The sequence below is a fragment of the Canis lupus genome, chromosome 14, assembly GCF_003254725.2.
Source record: "Canis lupus dingo isolate Sandy chromosome 14, ASM325472v2, whole genome shotgun sequence".
In the NCBI taxonomy this organism is placed as follows: Eukaryota; Metazoa; Chordata; class Mammalia; order Carnivora; family Canidae; genus Canis; species Canis lupus.
Window position 1 is genome coordinate 52,214,789 of NC_064256.1, and position 20,863 is coordinate 52,235,651.

The 20,863-nt window shown below is 33.6% G+C and overlaps 1 protein-coding gene across 2 annotated transcripts in view; it reads right to left on the minus strand.

The window, feature by feature from the left end:
* Positions 1–262: 262 nt before the first annotated feature.
* Positions 263–20,863, minus strand: part of TMEM168 (transmembrane protein 168) — a 30,579-nt gene continuing 9,978 nt past the window's right edge. For both annotated transcript variants that reach the window (XM_025464681.3, XM_025464682.3), the window contains exons 3-5: positions 11,017–11,159; positions 8,683–8,957; positions 263–3,561 (exon numbers count right to left, since the gene is read on the minus strand). In XM_025464681.3, coding sequence (XP_025320466.1) covers positions 3,014–3,561; positions 8,683–8,957; positions 11,017–11,159 — 966 coding nt within the window. In that variant the 3' untranslated portion in view covers positions 263–3,013. The remainder of the gene's footprint in view (positions 3,562–8,682; positions 8,958–11,016; positions 11,160–20,863) is intronic.

Genomic DNA, 20,863 nt, shown 5'->3' on the forward strand with positions numbered 1-20,863 from the left:
ATACCAGAAATATCAACATGTGTAAGCTTCTGCCTGAAAAGGGAGGAAGATCTAGTATGTTTCCAAATAGAGGAGAGATGTTCAAAAAAGTACTGACTCCTTTGAGCCATTCACTATGAAATATACCTAACAGCATTCTTAAAAGTAAACCACTTTCTTCTGGCATACATAATGTTAGCTATCCCTTATGGAAAGGTAATGTACAACATTACTTTGAAGAAGTCTAAGCTCTAAATGGGAAAGAACACATATGAAAAGGCAGTACTCAAAACATCATATATATTTAGACCAAAATTTACAAAATGTACAGTTACAAATAGATTCTAATGAAGATTTTACTTAAAAAAAATCTATCCAGTAATGCATTAAATATAAATGCATTTTAATTAGCAATGCAATTTTTAATACACTTACGAAAACACTGGTCATAAAAATGGTCTTCTGTACAATTTTGTATTTATTAAGAAGAGCAAGATAGAAAGCTACGCAAGGATAAATCCAAATATCCCCAGGAAGAAGAGTTTAGTCAGAAGAAACTAAAAAATTTTTAATGAAATAATAGCATAACTGAAAAATTATAGGAAGAGAACCTGGTTCTCTTAATTAAAGAACTTGGTTCTTTAATTCATCACATAACAGTATATACTTTTTTAAAAGACATTTTTTAGGGGGTGGTGCTTTTGTGGTTTCCTCAAGGCATCATGTAAGAAACAAATTAAGTCAACATTTTGTTGAAAAACATCTCCATGTCAACTATTGAAGCTATTTAGTGGACTGGTAAAGTTTTGCCCTAAAGTAATTCCTATTACTCCCAGTAACTCCTTGGTAAACATATGGTCTATAAAATGAAAGCCGTAAGAAAATTGTCCTTATTAATGGTCAGATCGAGTTTTTAATCTCTAAGTTAGAGTAACCAATTTGTCCCTATAGTCTTCCTCCGTATTATACTGTCAATTACTTTAATGTTTTAAAGTGGCAACTTTAATTTAGGATGCCACCTCTTAACTGTCCTTTTATAGTTTCTGGTTTGGGGAGGAGAATTCATTGCAGTGGATATTCTGTAACTTTGTGGTTAATAAATCGGCTTGAGTCACAGTTTTAGCTCAGAACTTTTTTGGTCATAGAAAATGTGTACCGAAATAACAGCCCTGTGGCTGTAAAGTCTGCTACCTTTTGAATCTGATGATTAGTACCATCTTAATATTACTTTATAAAGAATGCAGAATATACCTTTATATTTGGCTTTCTCAGAGTAAAGACACATGCTTTAATTAAAGCTAATTCGCTCAATATTGGCTCGGAATTTTAAAAGATTTTACTTAACGCTAATTTAACTTTTTTGTAGCTATTAGCTCATAATTTTAACACCTGACTTTTCTCCTATACTAACTCTGAATAATAATGAAACATTATACTATTTCATCTGGAAAATGTTGATATAAATATGTAACCAAATACTGGAAAATTTCAAATCAACCTACCAACTCTAATACATGGGCATTTTTTATGACTACCACTTTTAATATATATTAAAATTATTCAGTAACTAAAGTTTTTTGCACATTACATGAAAAATTAATTTTTAAAATTTTATTCAAAACATTAGGAAAATCATATTCAAAACACAGAAATAATCAGACCATAACAGCGCTGCATAGATAGTGGTATACGAATTCCCTGACACTAAGTGACTTCTACCTAACAAAAACTTCAGTTTTCAAGTCACCAGGTAGAAAATGGTAGAGGCGTTACTTCCTCTCTGAGGCTGGAAAAATGGCTTCAATGGTGAGAAGTCACACTTTAAACGACAAAGATTAGATTATCCCCTAACTTAATTCTATTCCCCTCCTGTTACTTCTCTGATATGAACATGTAGAATGTAAGGATTATTGGAAGGGAACAGGAGGTAAATAACCTCTTAGGGGATACCCAGATCAGTGCCTGCTTTAATCAGACAAAACACTGAATTAAGTTTTAAAAATTACAACCACACCATTATGCATAACAAAAATTGCCAATATGAATACATTTTTACATAATACATTACATGTATACAAGAAAAAAAATGACCTGTTTCCAATCCCTTGACCTTCAATAGAAAAAAATGGCATCACTAATGAGAGAGCTGAAAGATAATTTTCATGGCAGAGCATGAATTCCCAAGATCAAAATCATTTCTGAATAGTGAAAATAGCCTAAATCAACGAGAAATTGCCATTTTTTTTTAAGTTTACTTTTTGAAAGGGAAGACAATTTGTAGCTGGAAACATTGTTCATTAAAAGTTACCCTGAGAAAGACTCTTAAAATTGCCAGTGCTTTCAGAGCCCCTCCTCTGCCCCAACAATGCAGGAAGGAGCGCTCTGTAGGCTTCTAGCTTCTTACAGTTACCTAAGGGAAGAATGTTTTGATCTCAACAGTCACTTGGGCTTTTCTGCTACACTGGTAACAGGCCACAATGAAGACATCAGAATAGGAGACTATAAGCAAATTTTTGCATTCATTTCAGGCTTCTCCCTTTATCCTTTCTAAAGAAAGAATTTGTCATTCTTCAAATGGTCTTGGACTCAAACCTACTGTTCACAAAGAAAATCCTTTGTAAGCAAACTGGAAATTTTCTTATAATAGTAAACAAACTGTCTGGTCTACATTCTCTAATCATGCCTAGAAAATAAGGCATTAGTAATTCTTCATCGGCCACTGCAGAGCACAGACAAGTGTTTTCTTTCTAATCTGAGGCATAGGCAAACATTCTTCAAAGTGCATTGTTATTTTTAACATCTCTTATGCATTTACACAGCATCAGCATTTATGACTCCTTACATATTTGTAGGATAAAACGCTTATTCCCAACATCTTACAATACACCATAATTACTTGAGAAAAGACAAAGTGAGAGCAGCTACAGAAGTAGCAAGAGATTTTTCCCAAATAAAAAAACAATATACAAAAAATGGCAAGTTAGTGATAACTGGTAGTATGAACTCTCAGTAACATTCCACCTTGGGTTCCAAATTACGATTTGACAAGTTTGAAGCCTTGTCCTGTGTCCAGCACAGTGGGAAGAAACCAACTCATTTTTAATCTTTTCAAACACCTAAAGCAAGTTTTGCAGATCCAAAAGAGGTTCAGACCACACAGCCAATTTGCCAAATGCACCAGTGGATATGTAATACGAGGAAAGTGTAACATCCAGTGCTTGGCCACGTCGCTGCCTGTTGGCAAATGCAGAGTGTAGTCGCTCCAGCGCTTTGACACACCGTACACAGCTTTCACAGCGCGGCCCTTTTCAGTCCAGCAGATGTTATTGCTGGGGTTGCAGTTATACTCCACCCAGTCTTTTGTAAAGTCACCCAGCTGTGGTGGGTCAGCTTCTTCAATATCTATGGTCTTTGTCATCTCTGCTCCTTGTACCGCAATGTACTGATCATTGATTTTTCTCACTTCTTTCACCCACGGGACTGAATTCTCACTGTCTAATACGATAATAAGGCGAGAACAGAAGGAGGCATTCTTTTCTCTCCACCACTCTAAAAGTGTGTCAAGGCGCAGTATGTCTCCACCTGTGAACAAAAGAAGACTCAATAGGGTAATAATTTCTGAAGCCTCCTCTTAAGTATATTTTCTTTAAGTTCCTGGAATTAAATATATGTAGGACAAAAAAAAAATAGATGGAACATTCCTTTCAGAGAATTTTTAAAAACAGACTTTCAATTTCAGATTAAAAAAAATCCTTATTACAGTAAAAAAGGAATATGTTACAATAAATTAAGAAAGTTGTCTTATGAAGTTTTAAAAAATTAAGATTTAGTGACAAAAATGAAATCCTACTATTCTGCATCAGGAGCAGCAAATTATGGCTCATGGGCCAATCCAGCCTGCCATCTGTGTTTGTACGGCCTGAGAGCTAAGAATTTATTTACATTTTTACATGGTTAAAAATCCAAAGAACAAAAGTTTGTGACATGTGAAAATACAGGAAACTTAAATTGCATACTATTATTTTCATAAATAACATTCATTTACATTCTGTCTGTGGCTGCTTTTGTTCTACGGTGCCTAAGCTGAGCAGTTACTATTGGGTCTTTATGGCTACTAAGCCAAAAATATCTGGCCCTTTACAGAAAAAAGTTTGTTGGTCCTTGATAATCACTGATCAATTAATGTTACCTTGCCTCATATGTAGGTACCTACCAAAAGAAAAAGAAACACTCTTCCTACCTGTGCCAAGAATAAATTTAGAATGGCTATTTAAATCTGTTTTATTAACTGAAAAACAACACAGGACTAAAAAAATACATACCCAGAAAGGTCTAAAGCAAATGTGTCTTAAAGCTGGTAGGTTTTACATCTAGTTCATTAGACAAAGGTGGTCTTGTATTTATTTTGATTTTTAAATATATTACACTAAAATACTATCCTGACTAATTTTTGTCATCCTCTTAAATTTTGGGCCCCAGCAATTGCCATCCTTATTCAACCTACTCCTGGCTCTGTTTCAATGGTATATTAATATTCATACAATCATTCCAATTCTAGGGAATTTATCCTGAGGAAAGGGCAAAAATGGGGACAAAAATTACATATAAAGATCTTCTTCCCACTGTTATGTGTAAAATCTGAAACAACCCGGAGGAATGGAAATAAACTATGAGGGAGAATTGTAATAAAATGGTATTGGGACACCTGGGTGGCTCAGTGGTTGAGTGTCTGCCTTTGGCTCAGGCTGTAATCCCGGGGTCCTGCATCGGGCTCCCACAGGGAGCCTGCTTCTCTCTGCCTGTGTCTCTGCCTCTCTCTGTGTCTCTCATGAATAAATAAAATATTTTAAAAAATAATAGAATGGTATTTATAAAGAAATTTTGATGATGAGAAAATGTCTATGATACTAGGAGAGAAAGTATGACATGGAAGTGTATCTATAAAAACAATAGTTATTGCTGGGTGTTTGGATTTCAGTAATTTTTTTTTATACTTTTCTATACTCTCTACCATTTTTACATTGAGCATATGGTACTTATATGATTAGGAAAAAGTCTTAACATGGTACAGTTTACTGGCACAAGCTCCAACAACCTCAGATACACATCTCTACCTAGAGCAACCATTGTCTTATCAAAATGACAACACTGGAGAGAGACAGAGGGACAGACAGAGGAAGGGAGGGAGGGAATTTTTTAGTATTTACATTCAATTAGTAATATGACCTCTGAAGCCAGGGCATAACACATTCTTTACGAACAATTAATATTCTTTTATTCAGCAGTCTACTACTATACTCAGACTCTTGACAATGAAAAAGTTGTTTCATTAAAGTCATCATTTCAGAGGCACTATTTCAATACATGGTGTCCATATATTACTAATGTGTTGCTTCACAAGGAGCTCCAGAAGGTATCTTTTATTATATGGTAAAATGTTAACTTTTCATTATTGCCAGTTCTTTCAATTTCTCTAGAGATCAGAGAATGACACAAGATTACAAGAGCAATTATACAAATTCCATCTGCCACAAAACATCATTGTCTAACTTGCCTTCTACAACTATTTCAACAAATATTCTAAAAGCACATTCTACACTACTTCTCTTATATGTGCTCTTTACATATCAATAAGAGATTTAAAGGAGCATTTAAGCCTTTCAACTATTTCTCTTCCCCTGTTTTGTGTTGCTCTGCTTTCTCCTATGAATAGGTCCTATGTTGCATCTGGCTTTTGGCCAAGATGCAAAGCACTTACATTTATCTCAGCTAACAGCCATCTGATGCAGTTAAAGTAATTAAGACTGCTTTTTAAAGGCTCTGTTTATCTGTGATAAACTGATTCACAGATAATCTACCTTTTTTCTCATTTCTCTCATCATTATTAGAATTATTTTTTACTCTCAGAGGTAAAAATACCAGGGTCCATATTATGAAGCCTCATAAATGTAAGGAGTCTACATCGTCTAACAAATATTGTCAGTAAAGATAGATGATATAAAGGCAGATACAGAATTCTCTTTCTCACAGTGGTATTTAGTATTTAGCTCTGGACCTACTCTTAATTTGCTAACTCAGGTAAAATCCAGTTATCATGTTTCCTATGTTTACAGGTGTTTAGAAAGATGTAATTCTCACAGCTTACAGCTCTTTGTCACACGGCCTGGAATGGATTAAAGCATTTTCCTCCAAGCAGGAGGGTTCTGTTCCATTTTTTAGTACTATCTGCCTTTCAGGGCTATGTCTCTGGCAGCCCAGGGCAGGAACTGACTTCAGTTCCTGAGGAAGGCTCAGCCTCTATGCCTGGTCCAACCTGGTTACCTTCAAGTGGGCTTGGTGCCTCAAGCTGAGAGAGTATACAGCTGCTGAATTACAGGATGAAGCTACCCTTCTTGGAGAAGGCAGGGCAATGTCAAGCAATGCTTTCTCCACCGTGTTCTACTTTTTATTGTAAAAAAAGTAAAAAAATGTCTACCACCAAGAAAGTTATACATACAAGAATAAATCTTCCTGGCTAAGAGAGGGGTTGTATAACGGTGTTAACTTATTGGTGACATATTAAAAAAAAAAAATTCTATAAAGATACCATTCCAGAATATAATTGCTAGATATTTATCTAAAATATAGCCACACTTTAAAATTTTTAAGTCTTCATAAATTATTGCTAACTCAGTGAGTAAAAATTTAAGAACACTGACATATATGTTATTTGTGTTGGTGTCTATTATTTTTCCTAGGAAAAGAAAAAGCTGATATAAATAGCAGTAAACTATACATCTAGAATTTATTTCCAAAGCCATCTTTTACAAGATGTTTGAAATCTTAAAAGATTTAGGAGGAAAAATACAAATGTTCTGAAAAAATTTTATATTAATCTTTCAATTAAAAATACAACAAGCTTACTTTTTAAATCACTTTCTTAAAATACTTACAAATAACCAAGGATATATGCATGACCACCAAAATTATGTCTTTTATCCCTTCTGATTTGGAGACAGTTCATTATTATAAGCATTGCAGTAAGTTTTCAATAATCAATTCTAGGTTTTAGGTCTGAAATTCTATTTCTGTAAAGATTTTTGAATTGATGCCAACTTTTTCTGTGTTCTAAGGTCAAGTACACAGAATACTATACTTTATCTAGAATTAAAATAGCCATAAAGGTTAAAAAGTTGTTTTCTACATTGAGTTACAGGTTAAGTAAAAGATTTCCCAAACTATATTCAAGTAATTTTGATGTTGACTACCTTCTTCTACAGTATTTTAGAAAATGGGTGAACTGTGCTACCAAAAATATCTACTAAAACAGAGTATGTGATTTTCTCTATCTTAATGGTTTTTGCCTTTGGCAGCACAAGGGGGAAAAATACTTCAAGGGGTTAGGCAGGTCTGGATTTGAATCATGGTTCCATCACTTACCAAATGTATGGCCACAGAAATGTAACAACTTGGAAGTTTTCATTTTATTCTTTAAAAAAATGAAGAGATGAGAGAGGTCATAGTACTTACCTCAAAATATTTCAAGTGAAGATTAAATTTAATGTATATAAAGTGCCAAGCATTTAACTGCTTCAAATATGCCCCATAAATGTTTGCCTTTACTTCTAGACAGCCATTAAGTTATTCAATAATTATTTGCAAAACCAAAAATTACAACAGTATTTTTTGATAAAACCCTCATTACAAATCTAGCATGAAATTAGTGAGACCACGATGGTTAAGATCATCTCTACTTGGAGTTCTTGTGTTGAAAGAGGTCTCTCTGTCCTTCCACAATACTTCTGTTGATATTTGTCCTTGATCTGAATATCTATTTCTACTTATGTCAATTCTATTATTTCTGTGTGTTCTCAGTATAAAACATCTACAATATTTAAGGAAAAAAGAGGATAGAATTAAGTTTCAAAAGAACTATTTCTAACATAAAATAAGAAAAAAAAACTTTCTTTTTTTTTTTTCCCCATGATTCATTCAATGATTTCATCCATCTATCCATTACTTAAGGATCCCTACTAGGGATAGCCAGGCTGTACTCTAGGTGCTAAGCAAGTAATTCATAAAGCTCATGACTTACATATACATAGTCTCTATTCTAGTTGGGAAGCTCAACAAACAAATTTACATATAAAATAGATCTCAATCTTCCTCTCTCATGACAGGGAGATTTAATATTACCCCCTCATTTTACAGAGGAGAGAATTGCTATAGAGAAGTTAGGTAATTTGTCAAAAATAAAACTTGTGACAAAACCAGGACCAGAACCAAGGTCTCCTGATCTAAGCGCTAGTCCCACCATATCACATTACTTGCTGTTCAAAATCTTGGTGAACTGTCTAACATAAATAAAACTGCACATGTACAAACTACTGAAATCAGCATCCATAACATTTAAAGACTTAGAAGTATAGGTCAAATTAATCAGCTTCCAAAAAATGGAATTTTAATAATTCTGAAAACACATTAGCAGATTTTTTTCTTCCAGTCAATATAAGACATAATTCTCATAACCTTTAGAGATTACTAATATTATGCTAAACAAGTATGCTAGAGAAAAGAAAAATAAAACAGAGTCATATATATATACTTAGTAAACTGTGAAGTAGAAAATTGAGAATTTTGGAAATTAATGTTTCAGTGTGAAGGGGTAGATTTCCATGAATAGGTCTATCTTAGTAATAGTGAAATTGCCAGAGGTGCATTTACCTGCAAGAGCCCACTCTCCTGTGCCATGGGTATGCCCACTGTAATACAAAACATATGTATCATGTCTAGGTCCATCCACAGTCCGAAGTTCAAGGAAAGCTTTCAGTTTGGAATGCAGAGTATCAAAAGACAGTCCACTTGTGGAATAGTCACATCCATAGGTCTCAATCATATGATATGCAAAAAATCTTTGGATAGCATTGAGCATGCCAGTAGACCTCAAATTTAACTCCTGTACGTGTTCTGGTGGAAGAAGTGTTGGCTGACCATCAGGACTGAAGAACAAAAAAATGATTTTTGTGTTAAAAGAGTGTTCATTCTATGTCACAGTCTTACCCTTCACTTATAATTATCTAAGAATCATTAACAGTTGCTGATAACTAAATGGCAGAATTTTTTAAAAAATCCTTTTTTCAAAAGTGCTAAGAATTAAGCTTGAACATCAAAGCCTAATTTCTAAAAGTTTTACTTCTAACCAATAAAATAATTACCAAACTGAAAGCTGGGAAAATATCTCCAAATGTAGATAATACTATTTTTGGTTCTGTATTCATAGTTTTACCAAATGTCAGATATGGAATAAGACTTTCTAAAAGCAAGATCATACATATCTTACCCTGTGTTTTAGGAACACCAAGGTGTAGGAACTATAATGAAAGAACTGTTTTCCTTGATAAAATTTTAACAAAATATGAAAGCAATGTGTTTTATATTTCTATATTGTAAAAGCTTTATAAAGTTCAAGTTCTACTAACATAAGGAACATAAATGACAGAAGAAACTACATTAGTAAATGGCATTTTGAAGCAATTTTTAAAATTTAGGCCTACTCCCTTATACTACAGACCATTAACCAGAGACAGATCTGATCCTAGAACAAATGTAAAATGGTAACCTAGTGAAGATGATTAAACCACATCTTAAAACTAGCAGAATCAAAATACCAATATTGAGGGAGGGAAAAAAAATGATCACTCCTTTTCAGAAAAAGAATTTTCAGAAAAGGAATTTCTTTCAGTAGTCTTGAAAACGTCATATTTTGCTTCATATATTACTAGTATTATTCTATTATATTCTATTACCAGTTTTCATTAAAGAAATAAGGCATTTTGTTCTCCATTTGTAACATTTAGCAGTCACAAACAGTAAAATAAACAATGCATTAACAAAAATTATAACAGAATAAATATCTGTGCAAATTACTATTTCCACATATTTTCTCACCTGAACTATCACTCTTACTTTATGGGACCCTCTTAAATCTATTTCTTTTACTTCTCATATGAATTTGCCACTTTTTATAAAGCCTTTACCATGGAGGAAAATATTTACTACAAATAGTCTATTTTTGGTTTTTATGTCAAATATTTGAAATAAAACTTTTTTTATTTCAAGTCTTCCTCCTCCCCCATCTTGAAAACCACCACAGAAAATATGAATATTTGGTAATCAAAATTTATTAATAGCAAAGAACTATTTTTTTTTTTTTTTGTATTTCAAAGTACTATTAAAAAATTTTATTGTGGCAGTATTTACAGATTCAAAAAGATCTGCCACACATTTAGGGGCAAAATTATTTTGGAATAAAACTACAATGAAACAAATAATTCTTAACTTCATTCCCAACTTTGTAAATTTCTGGTATTTGTATGACATTTTCCAATGGGCACTGTTTTTACATTCATATTCTCATTAGCTCTTCATGATGTTCCTCTGAGATGGAAAGAATAGGTATTGTTTGCATTTTGGGGGGAGGAGGTGGGGCAAGAGGGGAGGGAGAGAATCTTAAGCAGGCTCCATGCCCAGCGCAGAGCCCGCTTGGGGGCTCCTTCTCACCACTCTGAGACCATGACTTGAGCTAAAATACAAAGTTGGACTCCTAACCAACTGAGCCACCCAGACACCTCCTATTGCTTGCATTTTAGATAAGGACACTGAAGTTCAGAGAAGTTAAAGATTTGCCTAGTGTAATAAAAAACCAGAATTAGGACTCTCGGGTCCAGAATACATTTCTATTACATTTTGCCATGTTGTTTCACAGGACATTTTCATAAACAAGATAACCTTTAGACCTTTCCTTAGAACTGTCATGCATATTTTCTGATTTTTAGCTAAGTATAAGCTAATCACATTTATCAAAATATTTAAATTGAATCCTTAAGATTCTATCACTACACAGCATAAATAAAAGTCTTTCAACATTTGGGGTAAAGGAAAAAAACTGCAAGGGCTTATACTTCTGAAAAAATGAGCTATCACACTTAATATTAAAATTCATATAAATATTAGGAAAATGTTCAAGTAGTTACTGCTAATTATACTAAATTACTGTACCTGCAGAAGTTGGTGGGAATCACAATAGCATATCCAACAGATGTTCCTCCTAAACAGCTACCCAATTCATGGAAGAGCCCATGAGCCATAGATTCCAAAGGTAAAACTATCAGAAACATGCTCAAGAAGATTCCATTTGTTGGCTAAAAGAAATTCAAAACAGCATATTTATACAGTGTGTGGCACTACACTTATGTGTGTGCATTTGTATATATATTTACATACAGGCACATTTAAAGTTTTTGCCCAAAAATGACAAAAAGAACAATAACCTAAAAACAATTACAAGTTGAAGCAGAAACATATAGAAGGGTAAACAATGAAACCTAAATTAATCTTGAAGCTTCTTATAGTTGTGGCAAAACAAATACAGCACATAATTTTTTTTATTTTGTCAGGTAACATCCCACCCAAATTAAAATAAAAAACAAAAGCAGAACCCTCGTGCTATGACAGAAAAACCCAGAAAACAAATCCTTTCCTGTTCAAACCTACATAGTCTAAATCACTTTTCAAATACCATACTCGTTACTTTATCTGAAAGTTACCTTAGAAAGGGCTCATTTTTTTCCTGTGGAAAGTCCAAAATTAGAGAGTAAAATATTAAACTTCTAATGAAGTTTTCCTTTGAAAAGCCCTAGACTCTGTAAATTCAAAGTTGAAAAAAAAAAATAGTGTGCATTTTATATATGTTCTATATACATAAAGGGCACAAAGCATCCTAAAAGTAAAAGAGAAAAGGGGAAGCTAAAAGAAATAGTTAAAAGGAGATAAGATTGGGTAGTAATTGCAACTGAAAAAAATAATAAAAAATAAAGGTTCTAATTAAGCGGAAAGCAAATGTAAGGCTACTAGTCACTCAGTCCTGACAGCATTCCACGTTCTGTGTTGCTACTGCACATACTATATGGTTATGTGCTTCTGTACATGAACATGCATTTTTCTAATGCTAAGAGATGGATGATTCCTTCAGAATTTTAATAAAAAATAGGTGATTTCCATAATGGAAAAATAGATAAAATGCCCTATTTTGGGTACACTATTATCAACTGCATAAAATACAGTACATGTTCAGTTTAGAAACAACAGAAAATACAAATAAGGAGATAAGTGATTAAATCATTACAAGTACTGTCCTCCACACACGTTGTTTGAAATATTCTAGACTTCACACATGTATATTCGTTTTGTTTTTTTACCAGTGTAGGATAATATTCTATACACTAATATATTGTAAGCCTACTAATATACTAATATGTAAAGAACAAATGGCATTCCTATCATTAAAATCCCTAAAATTTTCATTAGCTGATTCCCTATTATTTCTAGATTCCATTTAAATTTTCATTTTAATAAAACCAGAATAAGTATTCAGTTCCCTAATTTTTTTTTAAATTTATTCATGAGAGAGACAGAGGAGATGGGTGCACAGAGACACAGGCAGAGGGAGAAGCAGGCTCCATGCAGGGAGCCTGACGTGGGACTCCATCCTAGGATTCCAAGATCACGCCCTGGGCCAAAGGCAGGTGCTAAACCCCTGAGCCACCCAGGGATCTCCCAAGTTCTCTATTGTTTTAAAGCCCTTTGATAGTTTCAGTTTCATCTTTGGTGAAGGGTTAAATATTTTGCTAATTTTTCCATGGGGCTGCCTTTTTATTATTAATACACAGCTCTGTTTTGCTCTCAGTATATTTAAGGCTTTTGTGGGTTGTATGACAAATGCCTTTCCTCTTCCCTTAATGCTGTTGCTTGCTTAGCATTTTTTTTTAAGGATTCTATTCTTTTGAGAAAGTGTGTACATGTACAGAGGGAGGGGCAGAGGGGGATGGACAAGCAGACTCCACACACAGCACAACTGGAGGCTTGATCTCACAACCCTGAGATCATGACCTGAGCCAAATCCAACTCTGATACGCAACCAACTGAGCAACCCCAGTGCCCCTTGCTTAGCATGTTTTGGTTGTAAGGTCATTTTATGTAAGTTAAATCTTCCTCTACCCAAGTCAGGAAGATTATTTTACATTACCCTTGAAAGGCTTTATTGTTTTGACCTTCACATTTTTAGGTCTATAATCCAAATACAATTGATTTTTGTTTATGGTCCAATTCCATTTTATTTGTATACTCAATTACCAATCACAGAAAATCTAAACCATTCAACATTACTCTACAGTGCCGCCTTTGTAATAAATCAAGTGTTATAGGACTTGTTTTTGTACTCTCTTTTGGTCAGTTTGTCCTTTCAAATATTTCCTTTGGTTTTCATTTCCTCATTACTTTTGGGACTCCGATAAAAATAGAGATCTCACTATATCCTCTTTGAGTCTTCTGTATTTTCCCTACTTTTTTTTTTTTTTTTTTTCTGTTTCTTAGGATGCAATTGCCTTCTTTCCTTGTTCTTTTTTTTTTTTTTCATTTTTTTTTTATTGGTGTTCAATTTACTAACATACAGAATAACACCCAGTGCCCGTCACCCATTCACTCCCACCCCCCGCCCTCCTCCGCTTCTACCACCCCTAGTTCGTTTCCCAGAGTTAGCAGTCTTTACGTTCTGTCTCCCTCCCTACTTTTCTTTTGTGTTCCTTCTTGAATAGCTTCTTCTGAAATCTATCTTCCAATTCACTAATGCTCACTTCAGCTTTATCTGTTAATCTTGCACACTGAATTAATTTCGGGTATTTTATGATTCTAAAGCTTGTTCTTTTTCAAATCTGCCTTGTCACTATTTTATGGTTTCCAACTTCCTACCATTATGTACGGACTTTGCTTTTATTTTTTTCAAGTTGTTAAATTACCTTTGATAATTCCAGTATCTCAAGACTTTCTGGTCACCTCGTCTGTTGGTCCTGCTGCTTATTACTCTTGATACCATGTACGTAGTTATACTTAGGAGCTGAACACTGTATGCAAAAATACACATGTGTATGTATATTTGTGCATGCACACATGCGCATGTGTGTATAGTTACATGGTTCTATGACTAATTTCAGGCCTAGAATAACGATAACTTTCTCCAAGAAGATTTTTGTTTCTTTTAGGAGCTCGAGCTGGGGGAATTACAACTAGGTATCTTAATCCAGGTTTGACCACTTAACCCAGGTCAGATCTCTAACAGGACACAAGATCAGGATGCAAAATCATGACAGTGCTGTAATGTACACAGTTCCACCCTTTTCTTTCAGGGTGTCATCTTAAAATGGGAGTTAATTTACCAGAGATATCTCCCACCTCTGAAGTTCTGGGCTTTGATTTCTGCTCCTCTTGATGGCACTAGAAATGCAGTTCAGTTTTAAACTAATATGTCCACAAGGCACAGTAATACTGTCCCAGGAAGTATGATATGTATTTTCATTTATTCAAGTCTGTCTTCAAAACCTTTAGTGGAGTTTTGTATTTCTTTGTAAAACTGTCTTTTAACCTTCTCTTTTCTCCTTAACTGTCTTTAAACCTTTTTCTTATGTTTCTTGTTCTATGAATGAAATGATTTCCATTACATCTTCTGATTATGGGCTTCTAGGATACTGACTTTTGTATATTTACATGTTATTATTTGCCACCTAAATGGTATTAAAAATACATATTCCCACTATTCACCATTTATTTCTTATACTACCTACGTCATACAATTCCATGAAAATTTACAGTTTCTATACTGGCTACGTTAATGATAACTTCAAAATCAAATTTTTATGACAGCTTACAATGTTAAAGATGCAGCCTAATTCTCACAACTGTTACTACAGCATTTTCAATTGATTTTCCAGTTAACTCTTATGTTTGCCAGGTAATCCTCCTACCTACAGATACTAATAATTTCATTACTTTCTCTTTTCTATACTTTCTATTTTATGCATTGCTCCAGGATAACAAAAAGTCTTTTAGGGGATTAATTGATCAAAGCAATACTTCTACATTATGTCAGCCATTCACATAAAAGAATTACTAAAGAATGTGACCAACATGACAACTTTATTATTTCTACCTTCAATTAGTACTTTTCTGATCAAGATGGCAATATAAGAAACTAAAAAATTGGGATGCCTGGGTGGGTCAGTGGTTAAGCATCTGTCTTCAGCCCAGGGCGTGATCCTGGGGTTCTGGATTCGAATCCCACATTGGGCTCCCTGCATGGAGCCTGCTTCTCTCTCTGCCTATGTCTCTGCCTCTTTCTCTCTGTCTCTCTCATGAATAAATAAAAAGAAAAAAACTAAAAAATTCACTATGCTATAATTTATAGCAAGGGTCACAAAAGCCTTCAGGGGCCAGAAAAGTGTTATGTGAAGCAGGATTCTAAAGGAAAGTGCATTACTGCCTAAAGGCATATTTTTAAGGCATTTTTAAAAACGTATTGAAATATAATTGACATACAATATTATATTAATTTCAGGTACACAACATAGTAATGTAACAATTCCATACATTACTCACTGCTCACCACCATAAGTGTAGTCACCATCTGTCACCATACAACATTATCACAGTATTATTTATATTCCATATACTATATTTTCATCTGTGACATATTTTATAACTAGAAGTATTTACCTCCTAATCCCCTTCATCTGTTTTGCCCATGATCCCATCCGTGTCCCCAGTGACAAGTACCAGTTTGTTCTCTATTTAAGAGTCTGTTTTGTTTAGATTCCACATATAAGTGAAATCATGCAGTATTTGTCTCTGTCTCACTTATTAAAGGCACATATTTTTAAAAAATGTTCTGGCTAAATAAAGCTGGTCTACTCAATCTTACAAACATGTATATTCACTTATTTTGCTATACAGACATAGGATTTTAAAAAATGGAATTACAGAAAAATAGCACCATCTTAAGAAAAATTAAAAAAGGCCCTGCACATTATTCTTAAAATCAAGAAGCAAGAAGTTTCTAGGAGCAAGAATGAGAGGTTCAGGTTTGTAAACAGCCTTTCTGTACTAAGAGTTACAGGAAATTTCATGATATAGATACATAAAGAGAATTCATAAGCAAGGAATTTGATATTGTACAGTGGGGAACTAAATTTTGACATGTAAATTGTAATAGAATGTTGTACCATGAAAAAGTGTTTAAACAAAATGAAAAATAATCAAATCATTTTCTTTTATTTAAGACTATTAATTTGCTAGCTCCTCATCTTTCTAATTTCCTACAGCCAAAGGAATGGAAGTTCCCATTTCTGAAAGGTGGCCCAGAAAAATTTAAAATTACCCTTACTATCAAATTATGTCAAGGGTACTGACTTAGCCTGTGCATGTATACATATATCCATGTGTATACAATACCAGTGGTTATCTTCTTTACTACCTTAAAGGATTTTATAAACCTACTAAGATTTTTATTGTGAAATTAAAACATATCAGTTTTACCATTAGGAATAAAGGATTGCACAGTTTATAATTTAGCAATGAACTACATTAATGATAAACTTCAATTGCAAATCACTTTGTACATGACTCAAGTAGGAAGCCTTATTAACTAATTTAAAATTCCAATTAAAATGTTAACTGATAGTGATGTTATTCAATACTCTCCTGTCAGTTATATAACACAGATGATAATATTTAAAAGGACTAAAGCAGATATTCAGAGGTTTACTGACAATTCATATACAACAGATGATCTGTTATAATCTTAGTTGATAATTTCATGTTGTCATTAATTTTTAAAAGTCAAATTTAACAGAAAAAAACATTAAATATTTGTATTAGGTTATTTTGAGTAAGCAAGTTTAAAAAACAGTTTTAAATACACTATTAAGATAACACACACAAAAGTGAGCACTTTGGCAACACAAAAACTTAGTAATCTTAACTGAATGGATGGTAAATATATCCGGGGGGAGAAAAAATAAATTTAGAATGTTTTATCCACTTGCCGCTTTCAGAAAGCTTCAATTTTACTAGCATGCAAACAGTTATAGCTGTAAAAGTTATCTGTGACTTCAGTGCGTCCTTGTATTTTAAACAATTTCCTATAATAAATACGATCAACTTTACTTAATCAAAACTATTACATATAGGTACTTTTCTTCCTTCATTTCTCCAAATCACTCAAAGCACTTACAATCTATAGGACATGATGCAAATTTCAAAGCAGACAGAATCTGAATCTACTAGCAGACCAATAAGCAACTGTAAGCGATATTCTTTTCTAGAATAGTTACTAGCTATTCTTTGCTCAGCTGGGCTTTCAAGTCATGGTCAAAACATTCAACACATTCCTATCATAAAAGTTCTCAGGTAACAGGAACAAAATCTCTATGCAATATACAATGTTGGAATTTCATTTTTAAAAATCTGGCATTTACATAAGGGATAAAATTATTGTTTAGAAGTATTTTTGTATGAGTCATCTTAAGTAAAGCAGATTTGGGGAACAGCACACGTGAAAATCTAAAGAAAATGAAGTCCAGCTAAAAAACAATATATAATATGTATATTACAAAGCAATATATAAATGGAGATATTATGTTCTTTGATATGAGAAACCCATATTTAAGAAACAATGGGCAACCTCCAAAAATCTGCTCAGTAGAGGAAATTTTAAGAACATTAGGAAAGCTACCTCACAGTTTTAAAGTCAAATGACTGTTTATACAGAGGCAATAGGGTCCAGTGCAAAAGACTTAAGCTTTGGAGTTAGACTTTGGTTCTATCCTAGTTCAGCCATTTACCATCTGTGTGTACATGGGCAAATTAACCTTTTGAGTCACAACCTATAAAAGAGGACTACAATTTATTTTGTGAGCTTGTAGTATAGATTAGAAATATGTGAAATATGGCTAGTACAATAAATGGTAGCTGTAATTTGCAGTGAAGCATTTTTAAATTGAAATGAAGTCATTATGAGCAAGACAACAGAAAGCTAAATGACTTACTGTGTAGGAGATACTGATGTAGAGTTAAAGATCTAGTAAATGCATTAGGAATCTCTTTTCTTCTTTTGAGTAATCTCAGAATACAGATAGCAAAAACACATTTTTTTAGATAACAATCCTGATAAAGGTGAAACAGTGGTGGCATGGGAATCAAACTCAGGAAGTCTACCGAATTCTACTTTTCCCGTTGGCAGAATAAGGAGGTTACATTAAATAATCTCTATGCTCATTTCCAACTCTAAAAATACGTGGAACTAAGTAAAGTGGTTAAGAGCTGTGAAGGCAGATTGCCTGGATTCATACCAGCTCTATAGCTTTGAGCAAGTTTCTTTCTCTCTCATGCATGTTTCTTATCTATGAAATGGGAATAATAATGGTACCTATTTCAGAGTGTCATAAGGATTAAGTAAACACACAAAGTACACAGAACAGTGTATAGCACATAGACAATAGTAAATAAACAGTAAATCTTATGGAAAACATTTTCTATGGTCATTAAAATTTTTTAAAGCTTAGAATATCATCTGGGGAAAAGAAGAAAAACCTTGTTACTCCAAGAAAAACAAAATTAGAACCTTTGTTGGTCTTTTGGAGGAAAAAAAAAAGTACTCCTGTTTCATAGTGTTCTGGCAGAAATGATAAAAAAAATCAAATTAAAAGAATGCCTTCAAGCTAAAAAGAATTAGTGTCCCCCCCTCTCTCATCTAGACTAAAATAGCTCAAAACTTTAGAAAGAGAAATGAAACAACAAAAAAAAATTATGAAACATGTGCACTTCTAGTTTTGGCAGCAGATTTGAAAACTCCCTGCTCCCCATGCCAAGTGAAGTAATATGGCTGATCCTCCCATCTTGCTAGAAATGAAACTGCTACATCTGTGGATTTCATCCCTTCATTGGATGTGAGGCTGATCTTGTTCCATCTGTCACACCCAGTGATTGCCACTGCTTCCTTTATAGAGAAATCAACTGTGATTATGGGTTTTCTGGTTTGGGTCAAAAGTATTCTACAAAAAGTTGCATCATACTCCCATGGAATCTGCAAATGACAATGGTTGGCAAGGAAAGGTATATTAAACCTCATATGAATGATATCAGAGAGGATCAAACATAAGAGTGAGCCATGGGGGGTATCTGGATACTTTCCTTCCCTTTTATTCTTATATGAATTATCAATTATCACAATTTCTGAAAAGCCGATAGGTAAGCAATAACACTAGCACAAAATGTGGTACTGTATAAGTCTGTCTTATTGACTTATTAAAAAAAAAGGATAAAAGAGGAAAGCAATAGTACACTGAATGAACATAATACAAACTGCAGGAAACATCAGCTGTAATGTTCCATTTTAAAGTTAGAATGAGATTATGAATAGAACACAACAGAAGTTAATGGTAAATTCCAGATTTTTAATGGATATGACTTAGAATGATACTATTGACTCATTTTGAGAATGTTATTAAACTCAGTAAAACTAAGGAAAAAATAAAGCTATCCCTGTGAGAGTAGATAAGATTCTATTTAAATGAAGTCAAAGATTTCCTAGGCAGGACATCAAAAGATTCATAAAAAAAAAAATTGATAAAATGGACTGTGGCAAAACTGCTCTTCAGAAAACATGGTAAGAGAAATGATAAGCCACACACTGGGAGAAGATATTTCCAAGTCATATATCTGATAAAGGACTTACATCTAGAATATATAAAGAATCCTCAGAACTATTAAGAAAACAAGCAATGCACATTTTTAAAAATTGCCAAGAGATCTGAATAGGTACTTCACCACAGAAGACCTACTATAGCAAGTAAGCAAAAGAAAAGCTACTTAACATCAAATGAATTACCACCAGACACCTATTAGAATGGTTAAAAAACAGATAATACCAAGTACTGGTTATTATGTGGAGCAAATGAACTCCTATACACTGCTGGTGAGAATGCAAAAATGGTGCAACCACTTTGAAAACAGTTTGGTAGTTTCTTAAAAGTTAAAAACGATTCATGTTTATCACATGACCCAGCAATCCCACACCAACTAAAATAAAAAACTACCTTAACAAAAAACCCTGTCTATAAATGTTTCTAGCAACTTATAATTACCAAAAACTAATTTCAACATCCCTCAATTGAGAAATGAGTAAACTGTGAGATACCCATACAATGGAATACTGCTATGCAATATAAACAAAAAAACATACACACAACATAGATGAATCTATACGAATTATGCTAAGTAAAAGAAGCCAGATTCCAACAGCTATATACTGTATGATTTCATGTATAGGACATTCTGTGAAAGAAGAGTCTGGGATCCCTGGGTGGCGCAGCGGTTTGGCGCCTGCCTTTGGCCCAGGGCGCGATCCTGGAGACCCGGAATCGAATCCCACATTGGGCTCCTGGTGCATGGAGCCTGCTTCTCCCTCTGCCTGTGTCTCTGCCTCTCTCTCTCTCTCTCTCTGTGTGACTATCATAATTAAATAAAAATTAAAAAAAAAAAAAAAACAAGAAAGAAGAGTCTAGGGACAAAACAGATCAGTGGTTGCCGCCACTGAGGACTGAGAAAGGCATGACTTACAAAGGGGCAGGAGGGAACTCTGGGTGGTAATGGAACTGCTCTATATTCTGATTGTGTTAATGGTGGCCACACAACTATTTGTATTTGTCAAAACTGCAGAATTATATACAAAAAAGGGTAAATAAAAAAGTTTGTATATTACTAAGTAAAACTAACAAAACCAAAATTAATGTGTGAATAAGCTTAAAATAAGAAAAAGTAGCTAAGCCCTTTTTTGGAAATTAAGGTCTAAGCTACAATGTATTCTACAAGGCAGATTAAGCTTATGCTTTTGTTTGGTTTTACTCTAAGTAGTAAAATAACAGTACATTTGGCTCCTTAAAAATATACTTTAAAAAATAAGCCTACTATAAAATGTTTTGTTAATTCCAAATTCCTGCTAGGTCATTAACTCAATGAA